This window comes from Oryctolagus cuniculus, chromosome 2 (genome assembly GCF_051225735.1).
Source record: "Oryctolagus cuniculus isolate XC-2025 breed Fujian yellow rabbit chromosome 2, ASM5122573v1, whole genome shotgun sequence".
Taxonomy (NCBI): domain Eukaryota; kingdom Metazoa; phylum Chordata; class Mammalia; order Lagomorpha; family Leporidae; genus Oryctolagus; species Oryctolagus cuniculus.
The window spans coordinates 95,405,514-95,424,548 of NC_142868.1; the positions used below are offsets into that span (position 1 = coordinate 95,405,514).

The 19,035-nt window shown below is 42.7% G+C and overlaps 1 protein-coding gene across 28 annotated transcripts in view; it reads right to left on the minus strand.

Moving 5' to 3' along the window:
• Positions 1-1,022: 1,022 nt before the first annotated feature.
• RNF170 (ring finger protein 170) overlaps positions 1,023-19,035 on the minus strand; it is a 43,573-nt gene continuing 25,560 nt past the window's right edge. For 16 of the 28 annotated variants that reach the window (XM_008273910.5, XM_070068637.2, XM_089325960.1 and 13 more), the window contains 4 exons: positions 18,692-18,800; positions 12,945-13,018; positions 7,626-7,736; positions 1,023-3,683 (listed from right to left, as the gene is read on the minus strand). In XM_008273910.5, the coding sequence (XP_008272132.1) occupies positions 3,414-3,683; positions 7,626-7,736; positions 12,945-13,018; positions 18,692-18,800 (564 nt within the window). In that variant the 3' untranslated portion in view covers positions 1,023-3,413. Of the gene's footprint in view, positions 3,684-7,625; positions 7,737-12,944; positions 13,019-18,627; positions 18,801-19,035 lie in introns of all 28 variants that reach the window. The other 12 variants (XM_089325966.1, XM_089325962.1, XM_089325963.1 and 9 more) reach the window with 3 other exon arrangements.

Sequence of the window (19,035 nt, forward strand, 5' to 3'; positions counted from 1 at the left end):
AGCCGGGACTCGAACTGGCACCCACTTGGAATACTGGCACTGCAGGTGGCAGCTTTACCCACTACACCACAGCGCCGGCCCTGAATTTTTAGTTTGTAAAAAATCATTTTTTAAAAAGATTTATTTATTTGAAAGGAAGAGTTACAGAGAGGCAGAGAGAGAGGGAGAGAGAGAGAGGTCTCCCATCCGCTGGTTCACTCCCCAGATGGCTGCAACAGTTGGAACAGTGCTGATTTGAAGCCAGGAGCCAGGAACTTCTTCCAGGTCTCCCACACGGGTGCAGGGACCCTTGGGCCATCTTCTACTGCTTTCCCAGGTCATAGCAGAGAGCTGGATCAGAAGTGGAGCAGCCAGGAATCAAATTGGCACCCATATGGGATGCCGGCGCTGCATGAAGCGGCTTTACCCGCTATGCCACATACCAGCCCCTAAAACAATTTTAAAACTAAAATGTAAATAGTTTCATGTCAGTGACTTTAAAACATCTTTTAACTCTTAACCTTTTCCTTTTTTCACATAATACAGTCCCTCTAAAGACCTAAACTGGGGCTGGTGCTGTGGCGTAGCAGGTAAAGCCGCCGCCTGCAGTGCCGGCATCCCATATGGGCGGCCAATTAGGGAGTGAACCAGTGGATGGAAGGCCTTTCTCTCTCTCTCTCTCTCTCCCCCCCTTTCCTTCTCTGTCACTCTGACTTTCAAGGTAAATAAATAAATATTTAAAAAAAAACAACTTAAATATACAATCAAATATACAATCAAAATAAATGGGTGTGTGAGGTCAGTATGTAGATTCATTTAAATCAAATTTAAATTTCCCTTTTCCAGAATATACACTGCCAAGATTAAATAGTTTCCTTTAAAAAATTCTACTTTTTACATTTAAAAATATTTAAACAAAGCTATAGTTGTGAAGACACTGGTTGTCTATTAGTGATCAACTCACTGCAGCTACCATATCAAATGGTTGCTCCGGACTTCTGAATTTTAAACCAAACAACATTACAGAAACAAAAATAACACCATTTAGAAAATTTACATACATTACTTTTATTCGAACTCTGACATCACCAAGTTTGAACCAAGCCACCAGCCCTCTGCAGCAGCTCTGTGAGGTAGATGTCTACACAACATGAGGGAGGACACAGTACGGTCTCCTGGCCTCTCAAACACTCCGAACTGCACTGGCTGATGCCACTGTGAGTGGGCACTTAGAATAACTGTTCCCCACAGAGCTGCCCATTATTATCTGCTCCTGGGGTTGGACCATCTGTTTTTGTGGCAATTACAATATTGCTGTTTGAAAAAAACAAACAAACATTGTTGCTTTGATTTATATGATCTAATTGTAAATCACAGAATTACTATGATGTTTAAAACACTGATTGATTTAAAATACTCTCTCAGATCACTTCTGCATTTATTACCAGTGATCAGGAAAGATGACATTATAGCAGGTCAAGACAGAGATACCAGCATGTTCCCTTTTCACTTTAATAACACTTAAGATCACAAAATTTGGTATATAATATGCCTGGACCAGGAATATTACAAGAAAGTCATTGTAACCAGAAATGTTGACACTTGGAGCAGAACGCAAGCACAGAAAATCAAATCCGCTCAGAAAAGTGACATCACTACAGCCCCACATCAGATTTGTAATTGGTAGGAAATGCATTTCCATTCTGGTAACGGAGGTATAACAAACTTCTACGCATTAGCTTTTCAAGGTGGCAGCGGCAGCTGGAATGTGTTTCTATGATGTAGGGCACCCTAACAGGCATCAGGTTTGCAAGGGCAGAACTGACATCCACAAAATCTTGATGTACCGTCTTCATAGAACTTTCCTCTGAGACCACCTAAGCTGCAATGCAGGGACCGTGTATTGTGGCTCTCACTTCCTGATCCTGCTGCTGCTCCTCCTATCTAACATCCTCTGCAAGAGTCCCACAAAGAGGAAAGCCAGTTCGCTCACTCTCCTGTGTGACTCCAGGCAACCACATCATCACCAGCATGGAGGCTTCAACTGTTGAGAGGAAGGAGATGCCCTGCCTTCCCCACAAAGTTGTCATAAGGATAACATGGGAGGTAGGGAAGACACGGCCTTAATGTGCTGGGCTTAAGCGTTACTGTTTTTCCTCTGTGACAAGCTTCTTTCTATGTCCAAATTAGAACACAGAAATTGACCCTTCATTTAGAGTCTTATTGGTTGATGGTTAATGGGATTAACCTGGGAGAATGTGAAGGATTTATACCCCTGTCTACACATAGTGGGACTCATGATCAATGAATGCTTTTAACAGCAGTAACCACAGATGGCAGAGCAACACCGACTCCTGGGCTGTCACGGTCACCAGTAAGCAATTCCTGCTCAGAGGATCCCAGCATTCGTGGTATCCAATCTTCTCAGCAGAAAACTGCAGAAGAGAATATCAGCCTTAGGCCCTATCATCACAATGAAACGAGCGTTTCCTAGTCAGTCTGTCTCAAGCACATTTGCTCATTCTGCACGAGACATGATGAGTCTGGGTTAAAGGGTATTGTATAAAAGTTTCCTTACAAAAACACTAACCAAATCTGACCAGTCTTTCTCTTGCCAAACTTAAACAGTGTTCCTAGTACCTTCCTAAGAGCTTCTGCCCTGCTCATAGGCATGAAAATCCACTTACGTGTTTGCAATGTCACCGAGGTTCCTAAAAATTTCCTTTACAAGTTACCTCTGTATGTATTCCTATCAAAGGACAAAACTCCTAACTGTGAACATCAAGTGTGTGCTGACTGGAAATAAATGATTTTCATCTTGGTAATTCTTCTGCTGATGAAAAAGTGTTCTGTAAACCAGAATGTGAGATCAGATTACGAAGTTCAAGTCTTTTCTTCCATTTTCAACTGATGACAGAGGATTATACCAGAATGGAAAAGCAGAACTGCTCCAAATGCACAATACTTAGCTGGTTCTAAAAGAAACACTGACTTTTCTCCAATATTATATATTTTATTATAGCAAAAATATTTAGATCAGTTTGATAGCTATGTTATTGTATATGTACCCATTCAGGAGGATAAATTGGATAAACTGCATATTTAACAGTATGTTACTATATATCCAATAATCGTAAGTAATTTGGGGGACATTAAAAAGATATAAAAGAATCCCTTTCTATATAATTTCATTTTTTCCCAGAGACTTTATAGACAACACAGTGGTAGATTATTATAATTCTAACTTCAACATTCAAACCTGCAACATGTAAAAATTCCAGTTATATAGTACTAGGCATTTGTCAAATGATAATTAAATGTTTGTCACAATGGTTGTAAGCTTGTAAGATAACATTCAAATGCTTTATACTGCCGTGGGTCCTCTTGTCTGATTTTATACATTAACTGAGATGCTCTAGTAAACTCATGCGTTTTCATCTGGTTAACCTTTGGGTTATCACTTCTCGGTACATAATAGAGATGTAGATAAGCAACAAAAAGATGACAAAGAAATCATCTAGGAAGCCTAGAATTCCAAACAAGGCTTCAGGTACAAAATCGAGAGGTGATATGAGATAGAAAAAAGCTCCCATTAAGCAAAGTATTATCCTAATGCGGAACATCCAGAAGAGGCCCCCGACTGAAAACATTTCCCTGAACGCATGCCTCAGCAGAGTGGGGAGATCCATGATTCTTTCCATAATCTGGTAGGAGGAAAAACAGACAGGATTTAGCACCCCATGTGTCAGCTTCCAAAACAATACAGTTTTCTTATAATGTGCCAACTCAGGATGAATTTAGGAGCTTTATATGTTGATGAACACCATATTCTCTATGCATTTTTTAAAACAAATAGTGCTTTGATTGCTAGGCCCTTACAAAACAGGTCTTCATGCAGATAATTAGAAAGCAACCAGTGTCAACAAGTTTAAAGTAGCTGATATAGTAATGCAAAGCTCATGTTCTCTCTGATTTGAGTTAGTTAAATAAACCAAGCTGAGAACCCCAGTGTATTCAGGATTAGAGCCTGAGGTGTGAGCTTTAAAGTCAGATCTAGGTATGAATTCCAGCAATTGTTAGCCAGGTGATCCTGGGCAGACTTGTGTAACCTACTGCAGATAATTCAGTAACTAATTGAATCTCTGTGTGCCCCAAGGACTATAAAGAACTCAAAGCCATACAGTATATGAAAGGTCTTTATAAACTGCCAGACAGCATGTAAGTGTTACACATTAAAGACACATGAAGTGTTTTAAGAACATCAGTGAAACTGGTTCCTTCCAGTTGGTCACCTTCTCTGATTGTTCCTCTACCTACAGTTAGCTCTTAATAATCTGCATAAAAATCACAAATGCAAATCTGAGTATGTATTTTATTTAAGAGGTACAAAATAGGGGCCAGCATTGTGTGTAGTGGGTAAAGCTGCCGCCTGCAATGCCAGCATCCCATATAGGCACCAGTTTGTGTGCCAGCTGCTTCACTTCCCATCCAGCTCCCTGCCAAAGGCCCAGGAAAAGCAGCAGAGGATGGCCCAAGTACTTGGGCACCTTTATCCCTGTGGGAGACCCGGATGAAGCTCCTGGCTCTTGGCTTCTTCCTGGTTCAGCCCTGGGGAGTGAGCCAGCAGATGGAAGATCTATCTCTGTCTGTCTCTCTAACTCTTTCGAAATAAATAAATATATAAAAAGTATAAAATAAGCTAGAGAAGACATGAAGACAAAAATGGGAAGAATTGAGCAACTGAACAGAATAATTTTTAAAACTTCTTGATAAAGAAAACCTTTTGGAACTCACTGTGGGAAACTGGACAGAAAATAACAAAAATTATCTTTATAGGAATCACTTCCTATGTTATTATTATTTTTTTTAATTTATTTGAGGCTGGCGCTGCGGCTCAGTACGCTAATCCTCCACCTTGCGGCGCAGGCACACCGGGTTCTAGTCCCTGTCGGGGCGCTGGATTCTGTCCCGGTTGCCCCTCTTCCAAGCCAGCTCTCTGCTATGGCCAGGGAGTGCGGTGGAGGATGGCCCAAGTGCTTGGGCCCTGCACCCCATGGGAGACCAGGAGAAGTACCTGGCTCCTGCCTTCGGATCAGCACGGTCCGCCGGCCACAGCACGCCGGCCGCGGCGGCCATTGGAGGGTGAACCAATGGCAAAGGAAGACCTTTCTCTCTGTCTCTCTCTCTCACTGTCCACTCTGCCTGTCAAAAAAATTTTTTTTATTTGAGTGGCAGACAGAGATCTTCCATCTGTTGGTTCACTCCCCAAATGCTTGCAACAGCTGGCGTAGGGCCAGACGAAAGCCAAGAGCTCAATCCAGGTCTCCCACATGGGTGGCAGGATCCTAATTACTTGGGTCACCACTAGTGCCTCCCAGAGTCTGCATTAGCAGGAAGCTGAGGTCTGCAGCCAGAGCTAGGAATTGAATACCAGTACTCCACTGTGGGATGCAAGTGTCTCAACATAGGCAAAACACTTGTTCGTTCCTTATAGAAGAAGCTACTGCCTTTGAAGTTTGTGGTTAGTTACTTGAAATATCCTAACAACAGGTATCCTGTCTTTTTTTTTATTTTTTATTTATTTATTTATTTATTTATATTTTTTGACAGGCAGAGTGGACAGTGAGAGAGACAGATAGAGAGAAAGGTCTTCCTTTGCCGTTGGTTCACCCTCCAATGGCCGCCGCGGCTGGCACGCTGTGGCCGGCGCACCGCGCTGATCCGATGGCAGGAGCCAGGTGCTTCTCCTGGTCTCCCATGGGGTGCAGGGCCCAAGCACTTGGGCCATCCTCCACTGCACTCCCTGGCCACAGCAGAGAGTTGGCCTGGAAGAGGGGCAACTGGGACAGAATCCGGCGCCCCGACCAGGACTAGAACCCGGTGTGCCGGCGCTGCGAGGTGGAGGATTAGCCTAGTGAGCTGCAGTGCAGACCAGTATCGATTCTTATCTTAAAGATAATGCATTGATTTATTCAACAGACATTAAAGGCCTGCATCCCAGGCACTGAAGTTGGCACTGGCAATAGAATGGTGAAGAATTAAACACAGTCCTTCGCTTCTTGCAACTTTTAGTCACCAAGAAGATGATCATCAACAAGACTGGCTTCCTGCCTGTGAGGAGAGCTGACGAGAGTGTCCAGAGGGCAGTGACAGAGACTGTGGTGTCCCCTTGGGAAAGCCCTGGGAAGCGTGCAGGGACAAGCATTCCAGGCAGAGGAAAGACTGTGTGTGCAGGCCTTAAGGAGGGCTGTGTTCTGAGAGCTGGAAGGCGGCCTGTGGGGCTGAAGCACGGTGAGCGAGGGAGGTGGGGAGGGACCAGACTGGGCAGGGCCTTGAAACCACAGCAAGAAGTTGCGACATTACTCAAAAACTGGAAGTTTTAAAACACAGAGCCTCATGGTCTCATTTACATTTGCAACTATTTCTTGGGCTGCTGCCCAGAGGAAAGAAATAGATGTGAGACGGCCACTGTGGTTCTCCCGTGCTCTGAGACCACGGGCTTCGGCTGGCTCCATGGCTGTGGTGACCCAGAGACACACACAGGCAAGATGTAAAAGTACAGGACATCGAGGAAAGAGAAGGATAGTAAATGGTGGGACTAATTTATAGATTAGATAAGGGGAATGTGGGGCCGGCGCTGTGTGGCTCACTTGGCTAATCCTCCGCCTGTGGCGCCGGCATCACATATGGGTGCTGGGTTCTAGTCCCGGTTGCTCCTCTTCCAGTCCAGCTCTCTGCTGTGGCCTAGGATAGCAGTGGAGGATGGCCCAAGTGCTTGGGCCCCTGCACCCGCATGGGAGACCAGGAAGAAGCACCTGGCTCCTGGCTTCAGATCAGCGCAGTGCCGGCCATAGCGGCCATTTGGGGAGTGAGCCAATGGAAGGAAGACCTTTCTCTCTGTCTCTCTCTCACTGTCTATAACTACCTGTCAAATAAATTAAAAAAAAAAAAAAGATAAGGGGAATGTGAGAGAAGCACCTATATGGAAATGCAAGCTAAGCAGCTGGACACACAAAGTCCAGAGCTCGGAGCACAGGTCCTGCTTCCCATGTAAATGTGTACTTAGTGTAGTCTTGTTTTTAAAGTACATACTCGGTCACACACACTGCTCAAATCATTTACGTTTCTGAGGACAATGGAACAAGTCAGTAAAATATAGGTGAGGTCAACTGTAGAATTAATGTGTTTGTTAAAAACAGAGTGTTGTTCAATAGCTAATATGATGTATAAACAAGTCCCCAGACCTAGAGGTATTTAAGGGAACATTTCAAGCGGCCTAGGATCAACAACAGAGAGCGAAACAATGGTAAAACTCCCCAGAAGTTTTCAGTTGGCAGTCTTCTCGTAAGGCAAATTGTGATTTAGAATCACACTGAAGTCAGTTTTCTCTTTCCCTCCAATTTTTCCTATGGCCGGTTTGCTAGTTTCTCTTTCATAAAGAATTGCTTAATACTGTTTTGTTTGCTTCTTTGTTAAGAAAGAATCCTGTAGTCCTTGGGAAAGTTATTGATAACAATGAAAGCAAGAGTTGACTCCACACATAATGAGCTTTTTCCATAATTAAAGAATATCTGATAGTAGATTTCCTTTTACAAAAGGAAGTATACATCTCCCTCTAACCTGGCACCTGCTACACCATTACTTACAGATCTGGGCTGCCCTGAGAATCTCCGGTTATAATCATTAATGTCTTGACGCAATCGTATAACGTCCTGAGACTGATCATCTTCACCAAAGACTGTTAGGAGCAAAGTCACCTGTATATTACAGAAAAAACTTGTTACACCTCTTGCATTATTATTTTTTTTCACTGTCTTATTATTCAATCAAATGAGAAAGGCTTCTCAATCTGCATTTCATTCACTTTAATTTTTTTTTATTTGAGAGGCAGAGAGAGAGAAGCTCCCATCTGCTGGTTGACTTCCTAAATGCCTGCATTTGGAGTAGGGTCAGGCTGAAGCCAGGAACAGGGAACTCAATCCCAGTTTCCCATATTGGTGGCAGGGACCCAACTAACGGAACTGTCATCTGCTGTCTCCTTGGGTACATATTTGCAGGAAATGGAATCGGGAGGCAGATCTAGGAATTGAACCGTTTGATGTGGGATGCAGGTATCCCAACACTGGGCCAAATGCCTGAGCTTATTTCTTTTAATAAAGGCAACACAGAGGGAGAGTAAGTTGTTATTGCTTTAAGTAAATCCAATGCAAAATGTAATTTGAGTCCCTATCAAATAAAATGGGTACCATATCCAAACTATCCAATTTTTTCTATCTAATTTTTTCCCATTCATGGCAGCAATATTCTGTTTGGGCTGATGATAGTTGAAAACAGAATGATACATTCAGGAACAAAGTAAAAATATACACCTATCACTTACAGAAAAATTAGGGATTTCTTTTTGGTGTTAAAATGAGCCCTTATTCTTATTGGTATTTGACATATAATTGAAAGCTGCCATCACACAGAGATTGAATTATTGCAAGATAGCAGCTCTCAAATACCAATCCGTAGTATAATTAAAATATATAATTCTGGTACTAGCATAATATGTTTAACCCTTCTTCCTCTACACTTGTGATAACAAGGACCCACAAATGCAAATGTCCCAATACTGGGATAACCTGACAAACACATTTTTAAAAAGAACACACATCTATAGAAGACAGTCACTAATGAGATTTTTTTTTTTTTTTTTGACAGCCAGAGTTAGACAGTGAGAGAGAGAGAGAGAGAGACAGAGAAAGGTCTTCCTTCTGTTGGTTCACCCCCCAAATGGCCGCTACGGCTGGCGCTGCGCTGATCTGAAGCCAGGAGCCAGGTGCTTCTTCCTGGTCTCCCATGTGGGTGCAGGGCCCAAGCACTTGGGCCATCCTCCACTGCCTTCCCCAGCCAGAGCAGAGAGCTGGACCGGAAGAGGGGCAACCGGGACAGAATCCAGCGCCCCAACTGGGACTAGAACCCAGGGTGCCGGCGCCGCAGGCAGAGGATTAGCCTAGTGAGCCCAACTAATGAGCTCTGAGATCAAAACAGGAAGGAGTTGTAAATCATCAGCTGTTGTTTCTATCCCTCCTCAGCCCAGCTCTAAAGCCCGGGCTCCCCCTGCTCAGGTGCTTTCTAAGCACTGATCAAAGGCATGACTAAGTGCCACCGATGCTGTGTCTTCCTTCAGAAACTTGTTAACAGAAATGCATTCCTTCAGTAAACATCCACTGGGCATCTGCTGTGGGCCAGACACTGGAGGAAGTGCTCTGTCAACAAGCAAACTGAATGAAGGTGGGGTCCTGCTCCTGGGTGGCCACAACCCCGGAGGGAGGGGGAGATTTCATGATGCTGCTGCCGGAGAAAGGTCCTCTTCTGCTTGGGGCATCCAGAAAGCCTGAAGCTTAGAGCGAAGCCTTGACGTGTGGGCAGGACTGCTTGTTAGGGTGCAATGCAGGGAGGGAAGTGGTGAGCAGACTGCATCAGAGGCAACAGCCTGCATGTAATTATTTGCACCAGCAACTTACTAAAGGGGACCAGCGGAACAGGCAGTGGAGCAGATACGCACCATCTGTCTGGCCTCCAGGAAGAACCAACATCTATTAGAGTAAAGCAGCTCTCTCAGTTTCTCTCTACCTTACTGGCCACCACTCAGTTTTGGTAACCTGCTAACATACACATGCCCTGTGAAAAGCCACGAATGGAATCCATGAGAAGGGGCAGGGTGGGGTTTGGGGAGTGGAGTAGACTGTTTTTTAATGCAGGACTTACTACCTGCTCTTGATGCTGCTGGCAGATGGCAAAGAATGGCAAGTGATGGGGTTGGCAAATAAGCTTCAGTGTTGACTGCCTGTGACGCATAGAAAACTCGCCAGAAAGGCAATACCAAAAAAAAAAATTTGTTTTGCTCATCACCATGTGATAAACAGTCAAATATGAATGAAACAGAATTGGGGAAAGTAAGAGGGAAAGAAGAAAAAGACCTGGAAAACACCCTCTGTACCATCCCCCCCAAAAGAAGGCAGTAATGGGGCAAGATGGATAGCCAGAATAAAGGTTGGAAGGTGTGTGTGTGTGTGTATATATATATATATATATATATCTCCACATGTCAATATACTATATATTTGTGTGTATATATATTTGTATATGTGAATATTTATGTGTGTCTATATATAGTACCATAATACATACTATATGGTTTTGTTTATATCAAGTTCAAAAATCAGATGAAGCTAAACAATAATCTTGGAGATGTGGCAATGCTTACCAAGAAAGGCAAATAGCGGCTATCTCTGGGTGAGGAGCCCTGGGGGCCTCCGTGGCTGTGGGTTGTTTTCAGTTTTTCACCTGCCACGTTGATTACCCGCATGTTGCTTTGTGACAGTTCAATGCTTCCTGCTTTTTTTCCTGTACTTTTCTAGGTGTCTGTTTCACAAAGAGTTTTTGACAAAACGTTCACCTTTTCTTTCATTTTACTTTACCCGTTTTGTTTCTGTGGGATGGGGCCTTCACAAAACGGCCTTCTCTGCTGTTTTAGTGGGGTTTCGGAGAGGGAATGACAGTAAACGCACGATGACACCCTCACACAGGTGCTCTCTTTTTGTAGGGTTTATTTTGCATTCTAGAATACTCCCTTAGGAAATGCTGTCTTTCACCTGGTCATATATAAATATGAAAGGTATATATTTTAAAATTTTAAATGAAAAATAAATATAAAGGCAATTATGTGAAGCTATGTAACATGGAATGTACTGTTTTGCCATATTAAAAAAACTAAGAACTGAGGGCTGGTACTGTGATGTACTGTGATGATGTGATGCCTTCGGTGCTGGCATCCCATATGGTGCCAGTTCCTATCCTGGGTGCTCCTCTTCCAATCCAGCTCCTAGCTATGGCCTGGGAAAGCAGTGGAAGATGGCCCAAGTCCTTGGGCCCCTGTGCCTACATGGGAGACCTGGAAGAGGTGCCTGGCTTCTGGCTCCTGGTTTCGGACTGACCCAGCTCTGGCCGTTGCGGCCATTTGAACAGTGAAACAGCAGATGGAAGATCTCTCTCTATCTCTCCCTCTCTCTCTGTAACTATATCTCTCAAATAAATAAATAAATCTTAAAAAAAAAAAACAACAACTAAGAAGTTTGGTTTCTCAGAATTTTTCACTATTTTGTTTCTCTAGTTCGTTAAAGAAACTAAGAAAATTTGGCACATCTCAGCTGTGCTAACATTTTAGTCTTCAAATTTACATTTAAAACAACTTACTCCCTCCCTCATGAGGTGGCTTCTGTACCAACTATAATGATCTAATGTGGGGGCCAGCACTGTGGTGTAGCGGGTAAAACCTCCACCTGCAGTGCCGGCATCCCATATGAGCACAGGTTCAAGTCTCGGCTGCTCCATTTCCAATCCAGCTCTCTGCTATGGCCTGGGAAGACAGTGGAAGATGGCCCAAGTCCTTGGGCCCCTGCACCCATGTGGGAGACCCAGAAGTAGCTCCTGGCTCCTGGCTTTGGATCGGCACAGCTCTGGCTTGCAACTAATTGGGAAATGAACCAGCGGATGGAAGACCTCTCTCTCTCTTTCTCTGTAACCCTGCCTTTCAAATAAATAAATAAATATTTTTTAAAAATATTCGCTTCTTTATTTGAAAGACAGGGTTACAGACACACACATACAGAGAGAGAGAGAGAGAAAGAGAGAGAGAGAGAGAGAGTGCCCAGCTCCGGTCGTTGCAGCTATTTGGAGAGTTAACCAGCAGATGGAAGACCTCTCTCTCACTCTGCCTCTCTGTAACTCTGCCTTTCAAATAAATAAATAAATCTTTACAAAAAAGTTCTAATGTTTTCTGGACAATGCAACATGGCTATGTCTCTAAAAGAAATGAAATACTAAAAAATTATCATATTACATTAAAAAAAATCTCAACCCTCACGGGGAAAGGGCAGATTAAATATAAATTTAAAAAGCAAATTTTTTTTTCAAAAGAAGTCTATGTAGGGATACAAGCTTAGGCTTGACTAGCTAGTTCAGTAATTCCTTTGCTGGTATTGCACAAAAGATTTTGGGGAAGGATTTATATAACAAATTTTTTTTTTACTACAATTGCAGGATTCCAACTATAATTCCCCCCCTCCTTTTTTTTTTGGTGGTGGTGTCTTTTCAAAATTTTATTTATTTGAAAGACAAGCAGAGACAGACAGCAAGAGAGATTTCACATCTGCTGGTCCTCTCCTCCAATGTGCGCACAATACCCCAGGCAAAGCCAAGAGTCAGGAACGCAATCCAGGTCTCCATGTGGGCAGCGGGACCCAAGTACCTGAGCCACCACTGCTGCCTCCCAGCCTGGGCATTAGCAGGAAGCTGGATTTGAGAAGAATTGAGAGTCAAACCCAGGTACACTGGTAAGGATGTAGGCATCCCAAGCAGGTCTTAACCACTAGTAGGCCAAACATGTACCCCTTTGTGTTGTTTTTAACCACGTTTTAAAAATAATCAAGTAAGGGGCCGGCTGTACTAAGTTGTGGTGAAGCCGGTAAAGCCACTGCCTGCAGTTCTGGCATCCCATATGGATGCCATTTCGAGTCCCGGCTGCTCCTCTCCTCTTCTGATCTGGCTCTCTGCTATGGCTGGGAAGGCAGTAGAGGATGGCCCAAGTCCTTGGGCCCCTGCCCCTGCATGGGGGGATCCCGAGGAAGGTCCTGGTTTCTAGCTTCGGATTGGCACAGCTCCAGGCATTGTGGCCATCTGCAGAGTGAACTTATAGACGGAGGATATCTCTCTCTCTCTCTCTCTGCCTCTGCCTCTCTGTAACTCTGACTTTCAAAGAAATAAATAAATCTTTAAAAAACAATAATCGAGTAATATCACAGAAGCTTTGGGTAAATAAAGTTCTAAAAAAGTCAAAGTAATACAAAATTTAAAAATAAAATCATAAAAATTTACAAGCCAAACCAGCGTAAATATGCTTTCTGGCTATAAAACATTACCGTTTGTCTACAGATTGGACAGCTGATTGCCCCCAGCCATGAACCATATCGCCAGTATGCAATAATGCAGGCACCTAACGGGAGAAAAGACATTAATGCTGATGTTTTGAAGTCAGTGTATCCTGAGACAATTCCACATATTTGAAGCATTTTTAATAACATTACCTTATTTACAAAAACATGCTTTACTTCATCCAGCCAACTTTTCAGGCAAATTCAAATCCAGTAATAATTCCTAGCCATAAAGAATATTTGTATCTAAACCACTAGTTAAGTTAAGCAACATTTTTAACACAATCAAAAGCACGTATGCATTAATTGCCTTAATGCTATCAAGCTTCATAGACTATTTTATTTCCTATGTAAAATAAATAAAACAATAGTTAAATATTGTGAAGTTGACAAAAACAAATCACAGCATAAATTTGCTGTTCCAAATCTGATGCATACATTACAAAAATATAACTTTTATTTTTAAGGGTCCAGAAAACCAAATTACGAAGTATTAACAGTAAGTAGTATAAGCAATGAAAAGATGCGAAGATTACACGCCCTCTACCCTAATAAAGTTTATAACTGATTCAGCACTCATACTAGATGGATTTGACTTTTCTGCTTGAAAGTGTTCATGAGCAGCAAAATGGTTAACAATGGGCAACACAGACAAAAGGAAGAGTTTATATGACCTCAAAAAGTATAGGAGACTTAAGTGTATAAGCACAAAACTTCAGGCTAACAGATGAAGGAATGCTATTTTAAATACCATCTGTTGTTTAAGGGCCCAACTCATTGTTTTTCTCTGCAGGACACCCATGTCTTCAACCATCCAGGTCCCACTGTGAATCTGAACTAAGTGTTAAGTGCTGTCCTAAGCCTTCATTCTATTGCTAACACCCTCTTTGTATTCTTTAACTTTCTTCCTTCCTTCCTCCCTCTCTCCCTCCTCCTTTTTTTTTTTTTTTTTTTTTTTTTTTTTTTTTTTTTTTTTAATTTATTGGAGAGGCAGAGAGATAAACAGAGCACTCCCATCCACTGTTTCACTACCCAAATGCTTTGCAATGGCCAGGGCTGGGCTGGGACTGGAGTCAAGGGCTGTGAACTCAATCCAGGTCTTCCACCAGGGTGGCAGAATCTCAGTGAGTTGAGCCATCATGACTGCCTCTCAGGGTCTGTGTTAGCAGGAAGCTGGTGTCAGGAGAAGGAAACAAGAATTGAACCCAAGCACTTTGACAGGGGATGTGGGAATTCTAACTGCTAGGCTTACTGCCTGCTTCCCTCGGTGTATTCTTTTAATATGTAAAGCAGAACACAGGCCTTGGGCCAGGCCCCTGAAATGGGTGTTTTTTTGTTTTGTTTTGTTTTTGTTCTTAAGATTTATTTATTTGGGGCTGGCGCTTTGGCACAGTGGGTTAAAGCCCTGGCCTGAAGCGCCAGCATCCCATATGGGTGCCGGTTCTAGTCCCAGCTGCTCCTCTTCTGATCCAGCTCTCTGATGTGGCCTGGGATAGCAGAAGATGGCCCAAGTCCTTGGGTCCCTGCACCCATGTGGGAGACCCGGAAGAGGCTCCTGGCTTCAGATTGGTGCAGCTCCAGCCGCTGTGGCCATCTGGGGAGTGAACCAGCGGTTGGAAGACCTCTCTCTCTGTCTCTACCTCTCTCTGTAACTCCTTCAAATAAGTAAAATGAATCTTTTTTAAAAAAGATTTATTTTATTTATTTGAAAGGCAGAATTACACAGAGAGGGAGAGACAGCAGAGACAGAGAGAAAGAGATCTTCCATCTGCTGGTTCATTCTCCAAATGGTCACAGTTGTTAGGGCTGGGACAGACCGAAACCAGGAGCCTGGAACTCCAACCAGGTCTCCCACATGTGTGCAAGGGCCCAAGGAGTTGGGTCATCATCTACTGCTTTCCCAGGTACATTAGCAGGGAGCTGAATTGGAAGTGGAGCAGCTGCGACTTGAATCGGTGCCCATATGGGCAGCATTGCAGGCAGTGTGCCACAAAGCTGCCCCCCAACTCTGTATTCTTATTCTTGCCTTAGTGACCAAGCTTAGCCTTCCTGTGACTCTTATTTTTATTCCTCCAGATCAAATAAGGGTTCAAAATTCAGAACAAGCAATGGCAATCCAATTGAGGAGACCAAGGTGACATCCTTAAATCAATTAGAAAGTAGTTAAACCTGGAAATATGGAATATTGACTTGGAGTACAGAGAAGGATGCATTTGAGAGGAACTTGCAGAAGAGAAAGGACTGGAACTGAACTTTGTAGGACAGATGGGATGTAGATAGGCAGAAAGCAGGAGAGAGGACACTTGAGGTTTGAGCAGTAAGAACAAATGCCAGAGGCAGAAACAGTGTTAGGACGCTGGTGAGCAAACAGAAGGGCTAATAAGCAGGTCGGACATTACAGTGGCTATGCGGAATGGCTTGTCCAGCAATTTAAGGGTGAGTTTGGAAACTAAACAATCTTTTATATATTTCCTCTCATACAGTGCTGCTAATTAGACATCATTTATTAAGTACTTTGAAGAAGCTACTTTCATATAAAAGCTATACAAAAGCAAAACTTAATAATCTGTCAGCATTATTACCATGTATAAAGTCTTGGATTTATTATCTCTTTTCATTCAAAAACTTGATGTGTTTTGACTCATTTAATCCCACATGTTTTTCCCACAAGTTAAGGTTCAGGTGTTCTTGTTTTCCAAATTATGTTATGGCCAGCAGGGCCTGCACTGAAAAACCATGGCTCTGTAAGTCAAACACTTCAGTTCATACACAATTCATTGTTTCTTTACTTTCACTTTCCCCCTACATAAAAAGTTATCTACCTAAATCAGAGTGTGGGGGAGATGACTCGGTGACGTCCATCTGGATCACAATCATTCTGTTTATTTGTGAAATGGAAATGAGACCTCACATGACTGCTGGAGAATTAATAAAGATTACAAAAGCAAAAAAGGTGGTATCAGTTTCTGTTACTTTTCTTGGTTCACTGCAATGGAACAGAATGGTGGTTCTACATATAGGAAGTAAACTACAATGATCTTGATATGAGGGTGTTTCAGGGTTTGTAGAAAATGGAATTAAAGGATAAGCTAACTTGGGTGGAAAATTTTTGAAATCCATGCATACTCAAGTATACTTGAACTGCTTTTCAAAGAAATGCATTTCTGTGTGTTGAGAAGTGGAATAAGTGGCTTTTTAAAAAAATTTTTGAACCTACAGACACTAAATAAAAGTGGCTGACGAGCGGAGCAGCGTATCAGAAGCCATCTGCTCCATTACCTCAGTCCCATCTGCTCCATTACCTCAGTCCCAGAGGTAAAAGCAGGAGCACAGTACAGCCACTCTTTCAATTGATGGGATTATGCACTCAGTGAATTTTCTAAGCCTGGGTTAGCACAGGTTAATCTCACCTGCCAAACCTCACTGACTGTGCGGAGGTACCAGAGGCCATAGCCAGGCTCAGGGAAAAGAACGCCAGATGAATCAGGAGTATCTTCCAGAGGCTTCAGAGCACAAACCGTCTGGTCGTTTTAATTTTCCCATCTGGCCTTTGATTATTTCTCTGCTCATTAACATTTCCAACAGATAATTTAAAGGACTGAAATTAGTGATTTAGGCAAATCCTTAGGGAAGAGGTTGCAATGAAGGAATGAAGCAATAGTGGGATTCGATTACTGAGTAAGCCCAAGTGTAAAACACCCTGCATTGCACGGTGCGGATCTGGAACACTCATCTCATCCCTAACACATAAATAATTAACACCGCATATAAGAAATCTGTGATGGGATAAGTCATTAGGCTGCCATGTGGGACACCCGTGTCCCACATCCAAGCGCCTGGGTCTGGGTCCTACCTCCACTCCCGATTCCAGCTTCCTGCTGATGTGCACCCTGGGAGGCAGTGGATGATGGCCCGAGTAATTGGGTCCCTGCCTCCCAGATGTGAGACCTGGACTGAACTCCTAACTATGGCTTCAGACCAGCCCAGCACCAATTGTAAGCATCTGGGCAGTGAATCAGTGGAGGGAGATCTCTTTTTGCTTTTCAAATAAATAAGAAATAAGTTACACAAAAGATGCAAATGGGAGAAGGCAATTTATAGGATCATTGTATGTTAAATTTTAAATTAATCTTCGTATGAAAATTTAGCACATTTTTGATGCAATTAATATCCTATTTTGAACATACTCATTCAACTATAAGTAACATTACTGCTAAAATAATAATAATAAGCCTAGCGAATAGACACATTCATGTAGAGAAATCATTGCTTGAGTGTCTTCTATTATATATGCCACCAATCACACAGGGCTTGCAGACAGACCTAGGCTTAAAATCGGGCTCTGTCGCTTAAAATCTGGGTCACCCTTCATAAGGTCTCTGAGCCTCAGCTTCCTCATTTATGGGATTAGGTGAGAAGTGAAATGTGCAGCACATGGTAGGTGTGTAATAACTTTCCCTCCATCTTGTATGGCAGATATCAGCAATAAAAATATAATACTTCATTATTTGCTATGAAATCTATCTGAAGATACTGGTACTATGTAAGTGTGAATACACTCTAGGTTTCTTATTCTCCAGCTCTTTTGAGACTGCAAAGATAGAGAAACTAAGAACTTTTGCAGTAGCCCAGGTAAACGGATAGGGAGGAGAGTTATGGGAAGGTCTCAGGGAGGTTCTTGAGAAGAATTTTCCTGCCCTGGGAAGAATGAATAATAAATGAAACTATCTTAGGACTGGTATTGTGGCTTAATAGGTTAAGTCACCGCCTGGAATGCCCATATCCAAGTCCCAGCTGCTCCACTTCTGATCCAGCTCCCTGCTAATATGCCTGGGAAAGCAGTGGAAGATGGCTCAAGTCCTTGGTCCTCTGCATCCATGTGGGAGATCTAGGTGAAGCTCATGGCTCCTGGCTTCAACATGGCCACTGTGGCCATTTGGGGAGTGAACCAGTGGATGGAAATCTCTCTCTAACTCACCCTCTCTTTCTCTCTGTAACTCTTTCAAATAAATAAATCTTTAAAAATAATAATAAACAGGGGCTGGTGCTGTGGCATAGCGGGTAAAGCCACCACCTGCAGTGCCAGCAACCCATATGGGCGCCGATTCGAGTCCTGGCTGCTCCATTTCTGATCCAGCTCTCTGCTATAGCCTGGGAAAGCAGTGGAAGATGGCCCAAGTCCTTGGCCCTTGTACCCACGTGGGAGACCTGGAAGAAGCTCCTGGCTCCTGGCTTCAGATTGGCGCAGCTTTGCCATTGTGTCCAAATGGGGAGTAAACCAGCAGATGGAAGACTCATTCTCTCTCTCTCTCTGCCTCTCCTTCTCCCTGTGTATAACACTGACTTTCAAATGAATAAATAAATCTTAAAAAAAAATAATAAATGAAGCTACCAGAGAGATAAACAAGAAGAGATCCAATGAGTCCCTAAGGGAACTGATTAAATTTTAACCACTATTCAAACAAACACATATTTCTGTTTATGGAGAAGTTGAATAATTAAGGTTTTTTAAAAAAACAACAGATACTAATAACATCTAAAGAGACTATAAATATTAAATTGTACAATTTTACTATATGACATGCTAAATATACTTGGTTTACAAACACAGCAGAATATCACCCTACTCATGAAATATAAAATGTGATAAAGGGAAAATTAGGACTCTCACCTATATACACACATGGTGTTGGTCTAAGCAGTCACTTTAACCAAGTATAGCACTGTTTGCTTACCACAGAAAAGATGACCACAGTTTGTCTCAACGGGGAAGGAGGCTTGATGTAAACAGATTGGACAGTACATGTCAGTGTAGAATTGCTGCCGAGCAGCAGCAGGTGCATCCTGATAAGAAAACAGGTATACATTACAGTTTTCAAAATTATCTTCCTGCTCAATTGTATTTGACAATGAAGTCCATAATATGCAGTCCTCACCAAGTGTGCAATCATTCAAGGTAGTTTCTAAGTTTGATAAAGCTATGAAGCTATACTGCTGTCCTATGTAAGCCAGGCATTCTCTACCTTCCTTCCTGAATACAATTTAAAAAACCTAGGCTGACTCGCGAGTGTCTCCTTTA